Below are 21,233 nucleotides of genomic sequence, written 5' to 3'. Positions count from 1 at the left end.
ATTCTAGATTTAATGGGATTCCATAGTTTCAACTCTGCAAATAAACTTAAGTTTATAATATTTTATTGGCTTGATTGATTTTGTTTTTACAGTGCAAAGGATCAGATTTCCATTTATTCTATTTTCAGCATCTTTGTGGCAGTGTTTAAATGTTGCACTTGATTTTTCTCTTGTTTTGAACACACAAAACTGGATAAACTAGTAGCCTACATACATCATTTTTATGATAAAATTATCCATAATTTATTAAAAAAACAAAAAGAAGTTTTCATTGTTTTAATACCATAATGTTTATTGTCTTCATCTACTTGATGTTTAATGTAATAAATTATCTTGTGTCATTCTGTAATTTTTATTAGATTTATATGAGTTTAGCTTGGTCCAGTCTAATTCTAACGTGTGTTTTGTATAGCTTTCAGGGGCTTTTAAAACTTATGCAAACTCGAGTCCTTTTAATGACAGCCCCTGTAATGTGTGCTGCCTTTTAAGTGCAGGAGTGACGGGCTTGTAATTTGAGAGTCTGCCCGGGGGTATTATTACCTAAACCAGCACTGAGTCTGAACGGTCCAGATGTTGAAACAGACACAAGGAAGGACACGGCGAGGGTTTATGTGGCTCACGCCTGTTGATTTCGCCAAAGACCACAGAAAGGGCACTGGTTCAAAGTTTCATTCCCAAAGTGCGGACGTTTCTGTGTGATTGAGCTGTTTTCGTGTCGGGATTACTCGGCATTTCACGCTCTGGACATGCGTGGGGCTGGAGCAGGGGGGCTTGTGTGAAGTTTGAAGAGCTGAGCTGAAGGTAGGCTACTATTGACTGTGATAAGGCAGAGGTGGGTATGATGGCTTCCCCTCTGTTCATACTGATAGCCTGCCTGGTCTCATTGCGTCTCGGAGGAGCTTTCTTTTCGGGACCCCTTCACCCGGAGATGTCCAACGGCACTTTTCATCATTATTTCGTGCCGGACGGTTTTTATGAAGATAACGACGATCCCGAGAAATGCCAGATGCTGTTCAAAATGACCGACAATCGCAAATGCACCCTGGACGAGGACCAAGACTCAGTGATCCGGGACGATTTCACCATCATCAAGCGCCACATCGAGGACGCGGCGCGTGTGCTCGAGGGCATCGGGAAGAGCATCTCCTTCGACCTGGATGGAGAAGACAGCTATGGGAAATATCTGAGACGGGAGACGACCCAGATCACCGAGGCGTTTTCCAACTCCGAGAAGTCTCTGCTGGAGCTGGAGGTGAAATTCAAACAGAGTCAGGAAAACGAGCTGAAAGAGGAGCACAAGATCAGCGACGACTTCCTGAACATGATCGTGCACACGCGCGACGTGTTGAAGGAGACACTGGACATCTCGCTGGGACTGAAGGACAAGCACGAGCTGTTGTCACTCATCATCCGGAGTCACGGGACCCGGTTAAGCCGCCTGAAGAACGACTATATGAAGGTGTAGAGGACTATTTGTCTGCCTTCAGTAAGCAGGCAAATCTCAATCTGTCTCTATGGCAAGGCGTTTTAACATGCATTTCTTAAAATTAACTAGTACTGTATGTTAGGCTACTTGTACTTATTTTTAGTAGGCTAAATTACTAATCCCACCAACTGTTATCTTTTCAGTTTGCATAGAAACCATTCATTATCGGTAGGTTATTAAAAAGTCTCATTCTGTAACTATCGAAATAGTCCTGCTTTATTGTAGCCTACTGTATTTATTCATAGCCTACCTATTTACACAATCTCAGTTGTTAGTACAAGTGATATTTACAATCTCACAACAAGTTACAGAGCATACACTGGTCTAATAAATAGGTCACAGTTTGTATCCTATTTAATTATTAGCATATGAAACTAGAATATGGGCTATATTTCAGTAGTTACAAGAACAAAAGGAATAGTTACTATTAAAACTATAGGTAGTACAGCAAAAAATGGAACACATACTATAAGTCAGAAGTGAAAAGTTGATGTCCACAGAACCACAGATCCCTGGAGAATTCACTGGAGGAAAAATAGGAAAATATTCAGAATAGTCACTATCGCGATAGTGAGTAGCAGAAAAGAATTAATAGATGTACAATTTATTAATAACTAAAAATAAGTACTAGTAACAAAAATATAGGCTACTAATTTTTAAGGAATAAATGTTTTTTTTTTTTTTTTTCTCTGTAGCTACTTGGCAAAATGATGCAGCTATTTTGTGCAATAAATGAAAGCCAGTATTCACTTAATAGCAGCAATCAAACATGATGGACAGGCATTAAATGCTTTAAACTTGGCAATATTACTGCCATTGAGTCTTTAATGACATTTGCAGCTTATTGTAATATGACTGGAATCTCAGTCTAACCAATATGGAGGTTTTACCTCTAAGAGGAGACATACAAAACACTGAGTTAGATTCAGTGTTAGGTTTCTCACTATTTTCTCAGATAATGATGGCTGTGTTTGTGGAAACATTTGCTCATTTGCATTGGCATTACTTGAATGTTTCAGAGAAAATTCATGTTGGCTAAACAGAAGGAATATAGTTTTCATTGTACAAATGTTAGCTGTCATAATCATATTTACATTCTTATAAGCGCATGTACATGGAACAGTTTTTTTAACATTCAGTCTGACAATCCTCCAAAAGATATATGGCATGAACATATTAAAAACATAAATTTTATTATTATTGCTTTCTATGATATATTAGGAGGAACACATTTGCTCTTCCTTGTACATGTTATGCTTTGTGTGACTTAAGAAATCTATATATTTTATAACAAGCTTTTATAATATTAAACTGTGAGTGTTTGTATTTATGGAAAAAGCTTAACAGTATTCATGAAACTGTGCGCGTTGCATCAAGTATTCTTGTAATCCTCTGAGAAGTAATGGGAAAAGAACCATCTGGGATGACATATTCCAGACAAACCAAGATGACTGCTGGCAGGAATATTGGACATAAAGCGTTCTACCATGTGTAGTTCCATTCCTGAGATATATGTTGTGTATATTCCTTTTTGTAATAAAAATCTTCAAGGTAGTTTGTGTGTGTGTGCTAGGAAACACATCATTTTAAAAAACATAACAGGTAAAATAAGATTTGAAGAAATTGTTCACAGAAAATAGAAAATTCAGTTATTCACCTTTATGTTGTTCCAAATCTGTGACTTCTTTCATATTATTTATGAACGGATCTTTCTTTCTGATTCACAAAAATGATTCATTCTCAAATTGGGCTGATCTGGTTTTCAAGACTGACTCAATGATCCAGTTAAAGGCTTACTGGAGAGGGAGATTGTCAGTGAATTATGAATGTTGGTCTGTTTTGCAAATCTATATTTGTGTGTACCATATTTATGATACATTTATGGTGCTTTTGAGTTTAATTTAAATCTTTAATTAAAATAATAAAAATAATTCCAAAATTTATGTCAACACTATTCAGAGTCCTTAAAACTATGAATTTGCAATTTGTCAATTAACAATATTATATTGAGATGAATTAGACAATATTCAGAAATATAATATATTTTTGCCATAAACTACTTTGTGATAGGCTAAATGAATTTGAATGCAATGTTTAATGCAGAACTGTTAAGGAATTAGCAGTAGCCATGCAGGTCTCACTTTGCCATATGTTAAAACAGCTGTTGCAGGACACCAACCTTCCAGATACAATGGGAGTCCTCCTCATAAACATGCATTACAAGACAGCCAGAGATTGGAAACTGTTGCTGTAGTGGATGATCTCTCTCTCTCTCTCTCTCTCTCTCTGTGTGTGTGTGTGTGTGTGTGTGTGTGTGTGTGTGTGTGTGTGTGTTTGTGTGTGTGTGTGTGTCTTAGACCGTTGGAGTGAAGACAAAGAGAGCAAAGTGAGGACATTTTGGCCAGTCCTCACTTTCTGAGATCCCTTTAAAGGCCTGTTTGAGGGTCAAGACTTGGTTTTACAGATAAGGTTACAGGTAAGGGTAGGTTTAGGGTAAGGGTTCGGGTTAGGCACTTAGTTGTGATGGGTAAGTTTAGGGTAAGCGGCTAGAGATTGCATTGTGTCAATGAATGTCCACATAAAGATAGATGTACAAGAATGTGTGTGTGTGTGTGTGTGTGTGTGTGTGTGTGTGTGTGTGTGTGTGTGTGTGTGTGTGTGTGTGTGTGTGTAAATTTGTAAGTGAATGAAAGTGAATGAATTCGGAAATAGCCTACTATAGAGACCTATCTGTAGACCTTCTAAATTGTTAATTGGTATGCTGTGTACTAACCTTAACTGGAAATCAATCATTAAAGCTATAAAGATGTAATAATCTTCAAAAAAGAAAATCCAGTATTCAGGCATCACAGCCGCACAGCATGTCTTTATGCAGTTAGTTTTTTCTCTGAATATCAGTTTGGTTTTCATTGCAGAGGTTGTAAAAGGTGCAAAAGTTCTGATATGATTTATATTTGTTCATTTTTTTTTACATAAAAAAAGTTGATTCAACATTATTGTGTAATCAAAAACGAAATCATTACTGCTGATCTTCAAATAACCTTAGGCTACTTTAGGCTACTGTAGCCTAGTATGGCCTAGCCTAATGCAGTTTAATATATTTATGTTTACAAATGTGTGGTAGGCCTACATATTCCTTTAAATATGTATAATAGCCAAATCCACATGCCAGCTCCAATAAAATGCAGTTACAAAAACAAGCATTGAAAAGAACAGTTGTCGAGCAAAGCCGCACGTAATTTTGGCCAAGAGTCAGATCCAGTGCAGCACACACACACACACACACACACACACACACACACACACACACACACACACACACACACACACACACACACACACACACACACACACACATTATGATGATCCAGTGAATGTGTGTGTGTGCAGCAGCAGCAGCAGCGCTATAGCCTCTGTGAACCTTCACCTACTTCCAGCACATTGAGTTCTCACGCTTCTCAGCACTATATAAGGCTGAAATTACCGCGGCTACATTACCCACGTCTTCACGGTAAGTGTCTGCTTGTATTTTTCTCTCATTTCTCATCAAATTTAAATAACGAAAATTAAATATGGTAGCTGAATTCTATGTAATAAACGGAAGTTCGCGTGTATCATGTTTGACTAATAAAAGAAAGATCGATATCGTTGTTGTGTTTATTAGGTTACGCTTCAAATGGGCCGTGTAATATATCATTAGGCTACCTGTAGGATAGACCTTCTGTCAGTTGCTTCACTGTTTATTTACTAAAGAGCGCTAGAAAGAGTGCTAAAATACCCGGAAATAACAAAGGCAGATACATATTTAGCTATCAAGTCTACATAAAGACAATACATTTTGAAGTTGGTTTGATTTCTGTTCCATGGCAACTATAATGTGTGTGTGTGTGTACGTGCTGTCGTAACGCTGGAGGCAATGTGTTTGTTTGCAGGGGGAATGGAGTGGTGATCTTTCACCTACTTCCGTGCTCCCTGAGACATGTAGGTCACATGAGCTAAGGTGCTTGCACATTACATAACCAATGCTCAAAGGTCTGTTTACGATACACTGAACATATTGTTTATTATATTTATTTTATCATGGACCCACAAATGTGATTATTGCATTGCTGCCTGATAGACAAGCTAGGTCTATGTATTTTCATGTATAAAAACCCATTCGTAGGCTAATGTGTGAGGAAAATGGTAAGCATTATAAAGATAACATGGTATCTGTAAAGCCAAAAATACTTACTTTGTATTGAAATGACTGTATTCTCATACATTATTAGAATAATGCAATGTTAGGTGTATAAATCTCACAAGAAACCACAGCTATCAACAGAATAAAATAATTTGACATTCTAAAATTTACATAAAACAATTTATTGTTTTTATTATTGTTGGGTTATGAAACACAGCACAAAGGTAGCCTTGATTGTTTCTTTGAAATGTTCCACATGAAAGAGTCAAATTCTTCTTACTAGTGCAAGTAAAGGTGAAGTGCAGAGTTCATTCAGTCATAGTTTGATTAGTGTGGCAGTGCTAAAGTCATCAAGTCACCTTAGCTCGCTTTAATCTTGGTTTCTTTGATGTAAGACTGTGTATTTATATTGTATTTAGTGTTGTCAAAGATAAGCGCCCTGACAGTCATTCAGATAAGTCAGATCTGGATGATGTAACTGCAGTAATCATTCATCAAGAGCTGGCTCAGCTTTTGGACGGTCAGACCAACAGCACAATAAACTGCCAGTCACCTGCCTTCTGTTTACATTTATTTTTCTATTTAAGTACTGTTCATATGTTTTGAGCCAGTAAGATGTTTACTTTAAAGAAATTAATACTTTTATTTAACAAGGATGCATTAAAATGATCAAAAGTGACAGTAAATACATTTATAATGTTACAACAAAATACATTTTTACATAATTGCTGTTGTTTTACTTTCTATTAATGAAAAAAAAAAAACCTGAAAAAAGTTGAATATGTCACAAAAATACTGTATATTTGATCAAATAAATGTAGCCTTGATGAACTTCAGAGACTGCTTTCAAAATATGATTCTTAAGACACACCTTTGACACACCTGTGCATCATTCATATTTATTGTTTACAACAGTACATTCTGCTGTGGTGAATCATTATTGGGTACAAGAGGATGTGAAGGGGTGTGGATGTTATATGAACATAATAACCTTATACTTTCTGTGTCCTCAGACTAGCAGCAGCAACTCACGGATCAGGATGTTGTCCTCTCTTACTCGCTGGGTGTCCAGAGGTGCTTTCCAGGCTCTTAAAGGGACACACAGTCGTCCTCAACTGATCAAGACGCCTCATACTGGGAATCAGACACTGGCAGCGGCTCCTCTGCCCTTCACTGGGGGGAGTCTCGGAGTGAGGCAGGCCCGGGCACTGGATCAGGAGAGACTACTGCAGATCGATTGGGATGATGGGAGTTGTAGTCTGTATCCGTTCACCTGGCTGAGGGATAACTGCCAGTGTCCTCTCTGCACGCTGCAGTCAGCGCAAGCACGCAGGCTGCTGATGTCAGATCTGGACGTGCACACCGGAATGGACCAAGTCCAGCTGATGGACAATAAGGTTGGTCTTGGTGAGCAAAGCTTAAAGGGATAGTTCATCCTAAATAGAAATTTGTTATCATTTAGTAATCATGTCAATTCAAATGGGAATAAAGATGTTCTGCTGAATGTTCTGTAAAAAGATGATGTGCAGAATGTCCACACTGCTCTTTTGAATATAATGAAAGTAGATGGGGACTAAAGCTGCTGCATTACATAAGCATTTAGGTAGTCCTTATTTGTGCTGTTTTCCTGGTTTATTCACTGCTAATCTTCCCATCAACTGAAGTGCTTTTATGTCATTTATGAAGCTTGATATTCAAGTATGAAACGAAATGAGCGTGAGTAAATGAGAACAGTGCCCAAATAGCTCTTTATAGTAAAAATAATTTATTCTTTACACAAGAATAAATGGTTATTTTAAGAACTGATCACTGAAAGGTTCTTTCAGGAACCCAAAATGGTTCTTCTATGGCATGCCTGCGAAAACCCCCTTATGGAACCTTTATTTTTGCGTATGCTGGTCTTTTCAACCAAGTTTAAATATAAGTCATAGTCCAATAATCCTTAAACCTGTTTTCATGAAACTCATTATAGGTGTCCATAACTTGGCCTGATCAGCACAGTAGTGAGTTTGATCCTGACTGGCTGAAGAAACGGTGTTTTTCCTCTGAGGCAAGACAGGCTCTGCAAGAGGAGCTCTTCCTTAATGGTGAGTTCATCATTATCTGTTTGTCTTTGTTGCCTTAATCTTTGTATTAGCCATCTCTATTCACCTACAGTATATGCATCTCTAATCTTTCTATGGTTTATAATGTATGGCCATTACATTTGTTTCATATACCATATTGAAGTTTATTCATATAAAATAATAAACTTATAAAATAATAACTGTATACTTTTCTGATTAACAATACTAGCATTGAATTAATTTCATTTATATTAATGAATTAATATACAGTTGAAATGCACTCATGTAGGCTAATATTTGTGCGTTATTTTAATTAATCTGTTGCACGTGTGGTCTGGACCGCAGTTACTTTTGTAGTGTGCAGGCATGTCTCCCCAGAATCACCCCTGAGTGGAAAGACTTTTTCCACTTCCTGCCACATGGAATAAAGATTTAAGGCCATTTGAGAAGAGTGAGCTGTTGTGCTTATACACTGCTCTTGAGGGATGCCGTGGTTGAGCAATGTGTCTGCCAGAACAAGCATCCTGCACATATTTGAGATTTTAAGATTAGATTTTCTAAATGAATGCATGTCATTGGGGCTTTGAAACAGATTCTGCTCACCACAAATGTTCTTTAGTTTTACAGATTTTACTGTTGTTTTCAACTTTGTGATTTTCTCTCTAAAGTTTAGGAAATTATGCTGCTGTTTAGTTTAAAGGCACAAAAGGCATCCCCTCGTGCCCCCTAAAACAGTGAAAGACAACCAATAAATGTCCACAGTTTAAAGCATAGACTACACATCGCAAGTGTCTGCTTCCAGCTGAGGTGTAAAACACACAAGGTTTGCATGTGTTTAACAAAGCTCCTTAACTGGCACATAATATGACGGTTCTGCCACTTGTTTTAAGACCTCCCATATAAACTTGCTTCAATCTGCCTGAACGAGGTCTGTAAAGCACACACCTTGCAATAATATGTCTGTCTTGGGCAGTAATCCGGAATTAGCCATTTCCTGACTGGTTAGCACCAGTTGTAGACAACTAATGTGTCCTCCATGGAGTGTCTTGAGCATGAAATCAGCACATTAGAATGATTTCTGAAGTATCATGTGACACTGAAGACTGATGATGCTGAAAATTCAGCTTTGCCATCACAGGAAAATTACATTTTAAAATCTTCAAATGGAAAACAGCTATTTTAAATGATTATAATGTATATATTTGGTAACACTTTACTTGAAGGGGTGTGCATAAGACTGACATGACACCTTCATAATCATGAATATGAAGGAGGTTCTATGCAAGATAATGACAACTGTCATTAAGTGTCATTCGCTCAGTAATGTCATTTTTAATGCAAAGATGACATTGTTTGAGATGTCTTTGTTATGACAACTTGACATAAACTAATACATCATAACCTGTCAGTGTCTTTGTCATGACAACTTAACATTACCAAGACAACATAACTTGTCATAAATATGTCATAAACATGACATAGCAGATTAATCATCAAACTTAAGAAACTACTTAGCTTTATGGGTTAACATTACATTATATTACTGACCACTTTTTTTTTTCCAGTGGTACAAGTTGAATGTGTCATTAAAATGTCATTAAGTGTTAACACTTTATCAAATAATTTTATAACAGTGTCATGAATATTTTTCTTGACCTCAACTACAGTGATACGAATTTAATTTGTCATTAAGTGTTAATACTGTCAAATTATTTTATAACTAATACTGGAATACTGGAAAAAAAGTGGTCAGAAATATATTCATGACAGTTATAATGGCCTCATGACAGCCAATGTCAAAACCAACCACATGACAGTTGAATGTAATGTTAACCCATAAAGCTAAGTAGTTTCTTAAGTTTGATCATTAATCTGCTATGTCATGTTTATGACACATTTATGACAGGTTATGATGTATTGGTTTATGTCAAGTTGTCATAACAAAGAAATCTCAAACAATGTCATATTTGCATAAAAAATGTCATAACTGAGCAAATGACACTTAATGACAGTTGTCATAAACATGCATAAAACCTGTGTCATATTCATGACATGTGTCATGCCATGATTATGAAGCTGTGATGTCAGTCTTATGCACACCCCTTCAAGTAAAGTGTTACCACAGTATATAAGAGTTTGGAGAGAATAGGTAATTAGGCTCATTAATTATGTCATTATGATAAAGCCTTTTGATTATTTTCTTTTTCTTTTTTTCTTGAAAGTATACAGCTCACAGTAGGATTTTATGCCCCAGTGAACTGAATTACTTAAAGGAGTTTTCTAGTGTTGATGTTTAGTGTCCCATTTACAAGAGGGCACAAGTGTTCTTTACTGCAGTTACAACATGTCCTGGTTCAGATGACATCATGTATCCCATGACATCATGATCCTTCAGAGCACCAAGACCACATTGTTCTCATCTAAATTCAAAATAGCCAAACCATCACATTGCTGCATTAGATGAAAAACAGTTCGCCCTTCCCACACAGAAAAAGACCACACTGACACAGACCAAAGATTAAGATGACTTAAATAACAGTTGAAGTAGTTTAAAACCTTATTTTTCCAAATGGTTTATGGAAAACTAATCGCTTGACTCAAATGGGGTGTCTTACTTAATTTATTTGAGAAGCGCACAGGATGCTGCGCATATGTAATTTGAGCTATTCAAATCATTTAAATCCATTTTCCAAACCCAGAAAATGATTGCTGTAAGTGGTTTGTACTCTGGTTGAGAGCTTCTGTCTGTCCTGTTCTTAGTGAACTCTGCTCTGTGCTGAGCTCTCAGTAGGGACTCTGTTGACAGAGTTTGACTGGACATAACGGTCTGCCAGCAGCAGCCACAGCTTCACATTACCATAGCTGGAAAACTCACAGAGGCAATGCTGATGGAAACTGTTCAGACACACATAAGCTGACACCTTTCTTTTCCTGCTTGCCTTTGTGTGCATAAATGTGTTTCCGTCTGTTTTAGAGACTGAAAGGGTCATTGAAAAATAATGTAAATTTTTATTAAAGTGTCTCAGAGGCACCAGCTGGATAGAATGATAACATTATATTAATCTCGGCTGGCTCTGAAGTCGACATCAGCCCTGCCAGGAAACCATAGTATGTCAGTGAGACAGAGATTATTGAGCATTACACGGTTATAAGAGCTGAACACTACTGACCTGGACCGACTGAACCACTTCACCCTGGGCCCAGTGCCCAGCTCTCTCGCACACACTCTCTCTCTCTCTTTCAAACTCATTCCAGGGCCTTAATATTAGAGGGAGATTGTGGGTATTTTCTCAGCCTTGCGTGTCAGATAATTTTGGTTTTGTTTGCATTAGCTTGATTGCATGTTTATATGATTGCATATTCATACTTCTGTCAGTGTATACCATGACGTTTTTAGCAATAAGGTCTCTGCATTTTGTCATTTTAAAACTACACATTTTATTATAACTATGGGTTACTATTAACAGCATAGTATTTTAGTTAGTCAGATGGGTGGCCAAGCTTCTTAAGCTGAACTCATAAAAAAAAAAAAAAACTCAACTAAAAAAAAAGTTGAGGACATTTTTCAGGCTAGTCCAGCTAATGTGAATTCGATAGTAAACAAATGGCCGATGCCTCTATGAAAAAGGAAATTTGTAACAGCAAGATAGAACAATAGCTGCCAGATTGAACAGGGCAGCATTTATCTGATCAAAAATACAGTCAAACTGTAATATTGTAAAATATTTAATTAATATATTTATTCCAGTAATGGCAACTATTACTCCAGTCTTCAGTGTCACATGATCCTTCAGAAATCAATCTAATATGCTGCTTTGGTGCTCAAGAAACATTCCTTTTATTATCAATGTTGAAAACAGTTTTGGTGCTTAATGTTTTTGTGGAAACATTTATCAATTTATCAATGTTACTGTATGATAAGTTGATGAAAAAGTTCAAATGAACAGTATTTCTCATGTAACATTGTAAATGTCTTTATTGTCACTGATCAATTGAATGCATTTTTGCTGAACAAAAGTATTTATTTCCTTTTTTTAACTCGTATTGACCCCAAACTTTTGAATGTGACTTCTTTAATTGGGGAAAATTACTTAATTGGTGGGAAGTATTTTTCTTTTAGTTGTTGGTCCTAAACTATATTGTCTCTGAAGTCTTTACTGTGACAATGTATCCAGTGGAACAGTTTTCTAAATTGAGAGAATCTGAAAAGGAAGTGCAGGGCTGAAAAATGCTTCCACTGCATAAAGGCAGTGAATTACAGGCATAATGTGCTTGCAGTGCTCACACATGCACACTTCTCTAGAGGCCGTCAGTGGAAGTAGACATAAGAACTAGAGTTTTCCAGCAGTATTCCTTCACAGTCAAACATGCAGGCCCTCACACAGTGTTCTGACCAATGTGTTCTGGCCTCAACCCTGACATGCACACACACTCACAATCCTTCATTATGTGAAGAAAGACATTAGTGATGGTTATACAGTAAGTGAGAAGTTTCTATCATGTGTTTATTTGCATTGTAAATCAGGGTGCTAGGAGAACGAGTAACAGAGATAGGAAAGATAGAGAGAAACATGTTTAGCTTGGAAAAGATTTTAGCTACTTTTTGAGTAATGCTGAAATCATTCCCAAATACTAATGTAGACTTTAGTCATTGTTGACTGCTTTGTAATTTGCCACTGGACCTTCCAATGCAGAATTTCCCAAATAGAGGTTCGTGGGGGAACTGTTGGAGGTTTGTGAGTTGATGAAAAGCAAATAATTAATCAAATCATAAAAATATAAAAATCATTTTATGTTTATATTTATTTACCTGCATGTCATGTGACTACTAACCGACTTTGATCATGCAATTGTGTTTTTACATTATTGAAATTTATCTTACCCCTTTTAAACATTTTAGTTAATGGGCTTGGCTGACAAAAACCGTTTGGGAATCCTTGTTATGGTGTAATGATTGTAGTTCAGGACCTCGGTTTTCCAGGAGTGGAAAACTTTCAGCTAGTTCAGTCTAAGAGGCTGGTTTCCATGAAAGAACGTTGAATTAAATGAAAGTAAAAGAAAGGGTCATTCTAGTTGTGTAATTGCTTTGTGATGTTGTATCTGTGTTTCAGAGCGTGAGTATTGGGATTCTGGTCTGCAGATCCCCACAGCCGACTTCCAGGAGGTTCTACATGATGACAAGGCTGCTCTGGCCTGGCTGGAGGCTCTGCGGCGCATTGGCATCGTCTACCTGAGGGGGGCTCCAGCGGAGAAGGGCCAGGTGGCCAGGCTGAGCCAGAGAATCGGCTATCTACGCCTCACCTTTTACGGGTACGGTCTGTAGCTTTGGCTGTTCTCTAATGAAAGCAGTGCAATGTCTATATTTAGATTGATTTAACAATTGGATTATTGAGCAAAGACACAAACAGAAGTTGCAAATACAGTCATTTTAATAGTGCAGACTTTTTTGAGAAATATTGTAGTATTAGGAGTCATTCTTATACTGCTGACATTAGTACTTACCTCATGATCAAGAACGGTTTGAAAATCTTCTTGGTGGTTCTTTGACTGCCTATTTGTATAGTGCAAATGTATGTAATCTGTCACTGGAAACTATATGAAAAATAATTATGCGCATTCCAAACAGTGGTCGCAGGCAGTACAGTTAGTTTCTCAAAAATACCGTTTCAGAAATTGTTACACTGATTTTGAACATCTGTGACTCTGTTTACACCAAAAACTGGGCAAAACTGCCAATTATGCCAGAACTGTCATTCTCACTCCAAGATCTACAAAGACAAATAACCTGCTGCAAAGGGCACAAACCCATCAGTCATGGAAAACGGAATATGGTGTGATGAGTAATGTGGTCTGATCTTTCACCTTAATGCTTTACATCTGGACAGGTTTATAATTGAAGGAAATGAAAAAGTCCCTCAAAACATGGTAGGGGGTCTGTAGTGGTATGGGCACCCGTCTCATTAGGTCTGAGGATTCTTTCCAACGGCCAAGGAATACAAGGCCATTTAAAGGACCTAGGCTGCGTCCCAAATCCCATACTCTCTTGAGTAGGTACTTATTTTGAATAAGTAATTATTTCACGACAGCTAAAAAAAAGTATGTTCTATATAGTTTGAATGTGTGTAGTATGAATGTAATCTGGACGTGTTACATTCGCCAGGTTCGCCATTTGCGTCACTGTCATTCACAAATCCTCTCCCGTGGCCTCATGGGATAGTAAAGTGTCCATCAAATGCACACTTCAGAATCTCGCCAAAAGTAGTGGGTCATCCGGGTACTTTTTGCCTACTCTTTTACTGTATAAGTATTGTGAATTCAGACATACTACTTTTTACTGTTTTGTATGAAATAATTATTAAAATATAATTACAATGTAAAATAATAATTTTCTATTTCAATATAATATATATTAAAATGTAATTTAATCATGTGATTGCAAAGCTGTCACATGACCCTTCAAAAATCATTCTGGTATGCTGATTTGGTGCTCAAGAAATATTTATTATCAATGTTGAAAACGTTTGTGCTGATAAATATTTTTGTGGAAACCATGATGCATTCCATTCATAATTCTTGATGAACAGAAAGTTCAAAAGAACATCATTTATTTGAAAAAGTATCTTTTCTAATATTAAATGTCTTTACTGTCACTTTTGATTAACTTCATGCATCCTTGTTGAATAAAAATATTAATTTATTAAAAAAAAATCTTACTGACTCTAGGCTATACATACGCGTATATACAGTATAAGCTAGCTTTCTTGAACTTTTACAGCATTTTAAGAAAGACTAAAAGCTATTTTAAAGGCAAGGCTAAAAACTATTTTTCAGTTAGACTAGACTACAGATAAAGGTAAAATATGTCTGTTTCTGCCGCACACATCTTGGCTTTTGACCTGGGAGTGAAGTAGTGTGTCAAATTGGTAATGCAACCATAGAGCCGATCCATAAGGCTGTTCCGTAAAAGATCACCATGGATATCACGGAATGAGTCATCTGTCTACCATCATTTGAAAGCTTTTGGCCAACAATCAGAACAATATTCCGTTTTCAGAAAACTGCCTCTGAGAGCATCTAAATGAGAGATGATGTGAAAGAGCCTTGCTTTACAGTCAATTAAACTTGTTCCATTTGCTCTAGATTTACTGGAAGATTATTAGTGAGCCCAAAGTCAAACCATTTTAAACCAATACAAATCTGATTTATTTTTCTTGCCAGACAACAAAGCCTTTCATTAGAACATACAGAGAAAAATTCAGGGAAGGATGAGTGTATGGAAATCACAGTCTGGGACAGACAGATAGAGGATCTGGAGAGAAGAGAGAACAGGAACAGGCACAACGTGAGCCTCTGGCTGCAAGCACAAAGTCCTGCATGTGAGCCTCCTCTCAGCTGACACCTGTTAAGTGACAGGCTAAGTGATTTAACACCATGCTAGTCCCAGGAGCTCAGTCAAACTGGCCAAAAATTAGCTTCACCTGACCCAGACTGGAACAAAAAGCATTGCATCTGCCAAATCAAGACTTCATTGGCTAGGGATCTGGTTGAAAGAGGAGACCGTGGTGTGTCTCTCATGGAGGATTGCATAAAGTTCTCATGGTTCCTTCTGGTCTAATACAGTCTTAACTATCTTATTGAGACCACTAATCTGCCTCATTTCAGTTTAAAAAAGCCACACTTACTGTACCCCTCTTCCATGATTCCCTGTTCCTTCAGTTCGATAACAGGAGGAAATTGTCTTTTATGTAGGTCTTATATTTCTCTATAGGTTTGTGCTAACACGCCTGCCTTTTTTGGGCACAGAGTCAAACAGTCAAATTTCAAATAGTGTCTCATTAGGAACTGAATCATTCTGTTAGTTCAGCTAGCTCTGGATAAGCAAACTTGATACAACAACTACTGTAACATCATTTCATAATCTAAATGTGCTTTTTTATTATTTAAGATACTTTAACAAACTGCACTAAAGTACTGTTTTGTCATCCAGCTTCACAGTCTGATAACCCCTCCCTTTCTGCTACATAATTAAAGCTGAAACAGTTGAGTCAATGAAGTGTCCAACATTCCACACTTCATTTTTTTTATTAAACTTTTCAGTTAAATAAGTGCATCATCCGGGTATAGAATATAAAAAGTGAATTTTTCATACCTCATTGAACTTTTTTAAAGCATAAATCGAACAATTTAGGCTTAAAACAAGAAAAAAAAAAACTTGTCATTGGGGAAAATAGGAAAAATAATTATGATATATATAAATATTAGATTTATTTTATGAAAACGAGTTTTATTATCAGAAGCTCGTTTTGCTTCTGTAAGTAAATGTATGTTTTTATTCAAAAACAGATACTGATTCAATACAATTGTTACATTTATTTGACTTATTTCTTTTTTTTTTTTTTTTTTTGGAGTGAGCAGGTTCATCAAGAATTCACCACCCAAAAAATCACTACGTTCTCGCAGTGTTGCCATAACAAAAGTGTCTGCTTTGTTCATTGCAGTGATTCCTTAGTCTTTAAATTTACTCTGTACTCCCAAGATGGTACTAAATCAAGAAAGCATTTTACAGCTGTGGTTTCCTACAATAAATACATGGAGAGATGCAGTAAAACTTTACATAGCCATGGTCACCTGTTCTGATCCACTGTCCCCCCCTGTGCTTTCACAGACACACGTGGCAAGTGCAGGACAAGCCCAAGGCTAACAATGTTGCGTACACTTCTGGAGAGCTGAGCCTGCACACAGATTACCCTGCTCTGCACCATCCACCTGGGGTGAGTGTGTACACACACGCACACGCACACACACACGCACACGCACGCACACGCACACACACACACGCACGCACACGCACACACACACACAATATATAAACAAAATTGGCACACTTTTTGGTAAACTGTGTATTAAATACAAATAAATTATTCTACCTACACTATTAATGTTTTAAACAAATGCTCAATGTCTCTTGTATCTTCAACTGTTTTTTTTTTAAGGAATATGGGTGTTTTTTTTTTATATACAGAGATTCAAACATGATAAGAACCCATTTTTATACAGCCGTTTTGATGTAAATTTGGGACAATGCAATTGGTAAAGTGGGACGCACTTTTTCATCCAGTTTATGCTTAGATAATACAATTGCTTACAACAGGATATTGTACAAATCCTTTTTTAATAGAATTTTTTCAAAATGTAAAAGAGTAAGTTCATTAAAACATACTCACTAGCGGATTGTGTTGATGATGATGATGATGATGTTTCATGCACAACTCTGGGCTCCTTTTTTAAAATGTCTTGGAACCAGTAATAACCTGCTTTGTTGTTTTGTTCAGAAAACCATTTAAATCCATTAGCTTTTTTTTTTTTTTTTTCTTCACATCTTTGCAAAAGAAGCTTTTTACATGCTTGCTATAGTTCCTTCTCAGACGACTATGACACAATTGTTTTTCTGCCAATGGCATGACTACATCCACTCACAACACCTTTCACTCTTTTCTCAAGGGTGGATTTTGGAACACACCATGCCCTGGCCAAATAAAAAGAAATTTAGTTTCCTGGCCTGCCTCCAGTCTTACCATGTACACATTCTTCGTCCCTTTCATTCTTTCTTCACTCCACTGATACCTCTCCTGTTTAGCTGACATGTTTTTCCCCCATTTTTTTCTTTTCTGCCTATAGCTTTGTTACATTTTCTGTAAATAAAACAAAAAACTTTTCACAGTAAGCAATTTATTATCTTTTACTTTATAGGATGTCCCACTTTAGCTGAATGCCCATTTTATCTAACACATTAAGGGAAATTGGGACAGTAACAAAACTTGATATATATATATATATATATATATATATATATATATATATATATATATATATATATATATATATATATATATATATATATATATATATATTTAAATAGAACGAAGAAACTTGCACATCATTGCATAAAATGTAATTGTCATATGAACAAATGTAATAAAAATGTATATAGTATAGGCTATTTAAATACTGTTTGCATTAGAATTTAAACCTTAACAATTTTATTAGACTTAAACAATTTTATTAGACTTAAACTATGTATGGACACCACACCCGCATGCTGTATGGCTTATATTTGGCCAATCAAATGTAGATTTTTAAATGAAGTACTATGACATTTCCAGACCACCCACCATTATCACACTTTTTTATTTTTTTTTATTTTTTTAAGAACTACACCAAAGAGCTTATTTGTCCCAATTTAGCTGATGTCCCACTTTGGCTGACTTCACCCTACATGAGTGTGTGTGGTTTTTATATATATATATGTATATGTATATATATATTTATGTGTGTGTCTAGGTCCAGTTCCTGCATTGCGTCTGTCAGGCTGAACAGGGTGGTGAGAGTGAAGTGGTTGATGGGTTTCACATGGCGGAGCAGCTCCGGAGAGAAGATCCTGAAGCGTTTAACATCCTCTCCTCTCTCAGGGTCGATTTCACAGACAGCGGATCCGACTACTGTGACTTCAGCGTGCAGTCCAAAAACCACATTATAGAGTAAGACAGACTGTGACGCATACACACTCACTCATCCCTCATCCACTCACATAATCATGCATAACTAATGCAATGGATTAGCTTTGTCACTTGTAATCATCATCGACTATACGTCAATAATGTACTAAATGGCACCATCTCATGGCCAGTTGTGCAACTGAAACTCGCAAGTGCGAAATATTTACAAATGAACAAATAAAGGGATACAAATTTTTTTTACAAATAAAGGGATAATCCTAATGTTGATCCACACCTGTATGAGTTGCTTTCTACAGTGTAACACAGAATTGTACAGGTTGCTTTTATAAACGACAACAAGACACTGTAAAGTTCTCATAAATCCTGACAAAAATGTCTGTAATGTGCAGTGTGGACTCTGACGGTCGGGTTGTGAGGATCAACTATAACAACGCCACACGAGACTCTGTGCTGGATCTGCCTCTGCATCAAGTTCAGCTTTTCTACTCGTCTCTGAAGGCCTTTGTGGAGCTGCTCAGCAGGCCTGAGAATGTGTTCACATACAGAATGGAACCAGGTCAGTACGTCCGGTTACCTGTTTCAGATTAAGGTTGTTTTAACTCACATTTGTACTATAGTTGACAGTAGACAAAGATTAAGGTTTTCTCTACATTAGAAGGCTTTTGTATTTGGGACTAGGCTCAGTCTGTGCTTGGCAAACTTTTCCATTTAAAATCCAAGGTTTTCAGAAACATTTACTAGAATTATTCCAAATTCGAATCCTTAAAAACTTCCCCATTGCCGCTATACTTGTTACTAAACCAAATATGACAACATTGGAATTGAGACTTTTTTTGCACATCTATTTAGATTAAGGGACTTTATCCATTAAGGGACTGACGCTGGTTGTTCATTTGATCTCTGCCCAGGTGACTTGGTGACCTTTGATAACTGGCGTCTGCTGCATGGCCGAAAGAGCTACCTGTCGCGAGGTCAGATCTCAAGACATCTAGAAGGAGCATATCTGGACTGGGATGAGGTCATGTCCCGTCTCAGGATCCTCCGGAAGACTGTCCGTGGAGACAGCTAGACATCTGGTCATCCTCCACACTACGGTCATTAGTGGTGCGTCATCAGTAACTTTAAAAACAACTCAAGAAAGCCTTAAAAAGGTTTGGATCCTAGGCATATTTTCTGCTGGGCATTTAAGCTTTGCCAAGTAGATATTTGGGCTTCTGTAGTTAATATATTCTATTATCGTGGCCTTTTACTGAGGGGCTCTTTGAGTCTCCAGCACTTTCTTGCACTTACAGTACTTGGAAAGCGCAGTAATTATTTATTTTTTTGGCTTGACTTGAAATTTTGTTAAGAACTAAATATTTCGCTTCTGTGTGGACAACTGCCTGAAGTATCGTACTAGATTAAACCAATAGTGCGTTTATTGATTTATTGGTCTAATCCACCAATGTTTTTGTCATTCATATGGCCCATGCTATAAAAAGTGACAATTCTAAGTCCGAGATGGCAGACTTTGTTTTATCCAACCTCTGATGTCTTACATTTTGCCTTATTGTTCTAACGGTCAGTACTTTTCCCTTTTCTCCACATAAATATTGTTCTAAGACTATGATGCCATCATGATTTATGCTACTGTTTAAATGCAGTCATTTTAATATACATCGATTTTTACCAATATTGTTTATATTCTTCCTGTTTTGCACTTAATTTTACCGTAGATTAAAGAACCATTCAATTTTTATTTTCTTGTATTGAATTGTAAATAGTAGTTTGGACAATGATGGGCCATTGACCTTTGCAGAGAAAAAAATGTTTTCAATTGGCACAAAAATATTTATAAGCTGATGTCTGAAACAAAGTATCTCTGTTTTGATATATGGAGATTGGATAGTTCATTAAATTATGATCAGTACTTGTGCGTACTGATTGCCATGTGCAGTAGACATTAAGCTATTTGATACTTGAAAAGCCTCAAATATGACGTTTATAAAGAAAACTGGCCAATTTGTATAAATGCAGCAACAATGCAAATATAGCTCATGCAGCTATTAGTTTATAAAAATGGTGGAGCTGAAGGGTTACTTGTAATGTTTTGGCAACTCTGACAGATTTTTTTTTTTTCTTTTTCAAAATGACAATAAAACGCATTTATAATATACCCAGACATATTTCTGTCATTCATGTACTTATACAAACGCTCAAATACTGTGGCTATAAATCTTCTGATTATACCAGAGGTCAGTTTTTGAATGTTGCTAATGAAGAGGCTTTTGATGATGTAAGCCCGACTCAATCGGCCCAATGGAGGCATCCGGTCAGCGGGGAAGGTTTCTGCGCGTCACCGTCTTTCCTCGTGGCAAAGTAATTTGATTAAATGAAATAAAAAATTTTCATATGCATTACCTCGTTATTTCATCTTACTCCATAAATGAAAAGGTTTTATTGATATCTGTGCATCACTAAATGTGAGCGAATGTTTGACTATTCTTTTTAACTCTATACTGAAAATAATGTCAGAGTCAGTTAGAATAAAATCAAATGTTTACAATTTATTACGTCATGCCAATTACATAATCAGTTCAAAGATAATAAATACAAAACATCAAATGCTCTGGAATAAAGAGAAAAGATGTGAACCTGACATTAGAAAGTACATGATGCTGAGCCTCGGTCACACTCTCAGTTACAGAATCATCGCCCTGAGCCTCTTGTTGCATTTCATTATATAGGCAGAAACTTCTTTCACATGGAAACACTTGCTAACAATGGGAATTCGCATTGAGTTTACACCTTTTGGGAGCAGGATGCCATTTGCCTGGAAGACACACCCTCCTCTGAGTGCGAGCTATCTCTAAACTCTTAAATACCTTATTACCTTTTGGTTTACTTCTTTGGGAATGAGACCTTTGTACCAGTCGCACTGAGACATTTCAAATGATACCAAACATGTATAATACTGTATGATGATTGTTCACATTAAACCA

The 21,233-nt window shown here is 36.7% G+C and overlaps 2 protein-coding genes across 6 annotated transcripts; both read left to right on the top strand.

Annotated features, from left to right (window-relative positions):
* Positions 1 to 541: 541 nt before the first annotated feature.
* fibinb (fin bud initiation factor b) lies at positions 542 to 3,040 on the top strand. Its single transcript, XM_081355117.1, has one exon. It carries the CDS (start codon positions 839 to 841, stop codon positions 1,463 to 1,465), a length of 627 nt encoding a protein of 208 aa, XP_081211243.1. The 5' UTR covers positions 542 to 838; the 3' UTR covers positions 1,466 to 3,040.
* Positions 3,041 to 4,740: 1,700 nt separating this feature from the next.
* On the top strand, positions 4,741 to 20,411 carry bbox1 (butyrobetaine (gamma), 2-oxoglutarate dioxygenase (gamma-butyrobetaine hydroxylase) 1). 5 transcript variants are annotated; one of them, XM_081359769.1, is made up of 9 exons: positions 4,831 to 4,997; positions 5,419 to 5,467; positions 6,683 to 7,066; positions 7,642 to 7,756; positions 12,847 to 13,045; positions 16,401 to 16,506; positions 18,077 to 18,273; positions 18,642 to 18,808; positions 19,161 to 20,411. In XM_081359769.1, exons 3-9 carry the CDS (start codon positions 6,710 to 6,712, stop codon positions 19,319 to 19,321), a joined length of 1,302 nt encoding a protein of 433 aa, XP_081215895.1. In that variant the 5' UTR covers positions 4,831 to 4,997; positions 5,419 to 5,467; positions 6,683 to 6,709; the 3' UTR covers positions 19,322 to 20,411. The 5 variants fall into 5 exon arrangements, with proteins under 5 accessions (XP_081215897.1, XP_081215895.1, XP_081215896.1 ...); XM_081359770.1 differs by having other exon boundaries at positions 4,837 to 4,997; positions 5,419 to 5,486; XM_081359772.1 differs by having other exon boundaries at positions 4,839 to 4,997; positions 5,419 to 5,518.
* The last annotated feature ends 822 nt before the right edge of the window (positions 20,412 to 21,233 follow it).

The sequence above is a fragment of the Scardinius erythrophthalmus genome (assembly GCF_964197995.2).
Source record: "Scardinius erythrophthalmus genome assembly, chromosome: 2".
Lineage (NCBI taxonomy): Eukaryota > Metazoa > Chordata > Actinopteri > Cypriniformes > Leuciscidae > Scardinius > Scardinius erythrophthalmus.
The sequence above is the reverse complement of the archived record's forward strand: the minus strand, read 5'-3'. Positions and strand labels throughout refer to the sequence as shown.

Excerpts from the sequence above, each read along its gene's own strand:
- fibinb (XM_081355117.1), top strand. The coding sequence starts at position 839 with ATGATGGCTTCCCCTCTGTTCATACTGATAGCCTGCCTGGTCTCATTG.
- bbox1 (XM_081359771.1), top strand. The coding sequence starts at position 6,710 with ATGTTGTCCTCTCTTACTCGCTGGGTGTCCAGAGGTGCTTTCCAGGCT. Across the intron at positions 7,067-7,641 it reads TCCAGCTGATGGACAATAAG|GTGTCCATAACTTGGCCTGA; the intron begins GTTGGTCTTGGT and ends AACTCATTATAG. Across the intron at positions 18,274-18,641 it reads TCCAAAAACCACATTATAGA|TGTGGACTCTGACGGTCGGG; the intron begins GTAAGACAGACT and ends TGTAATGTGCAG.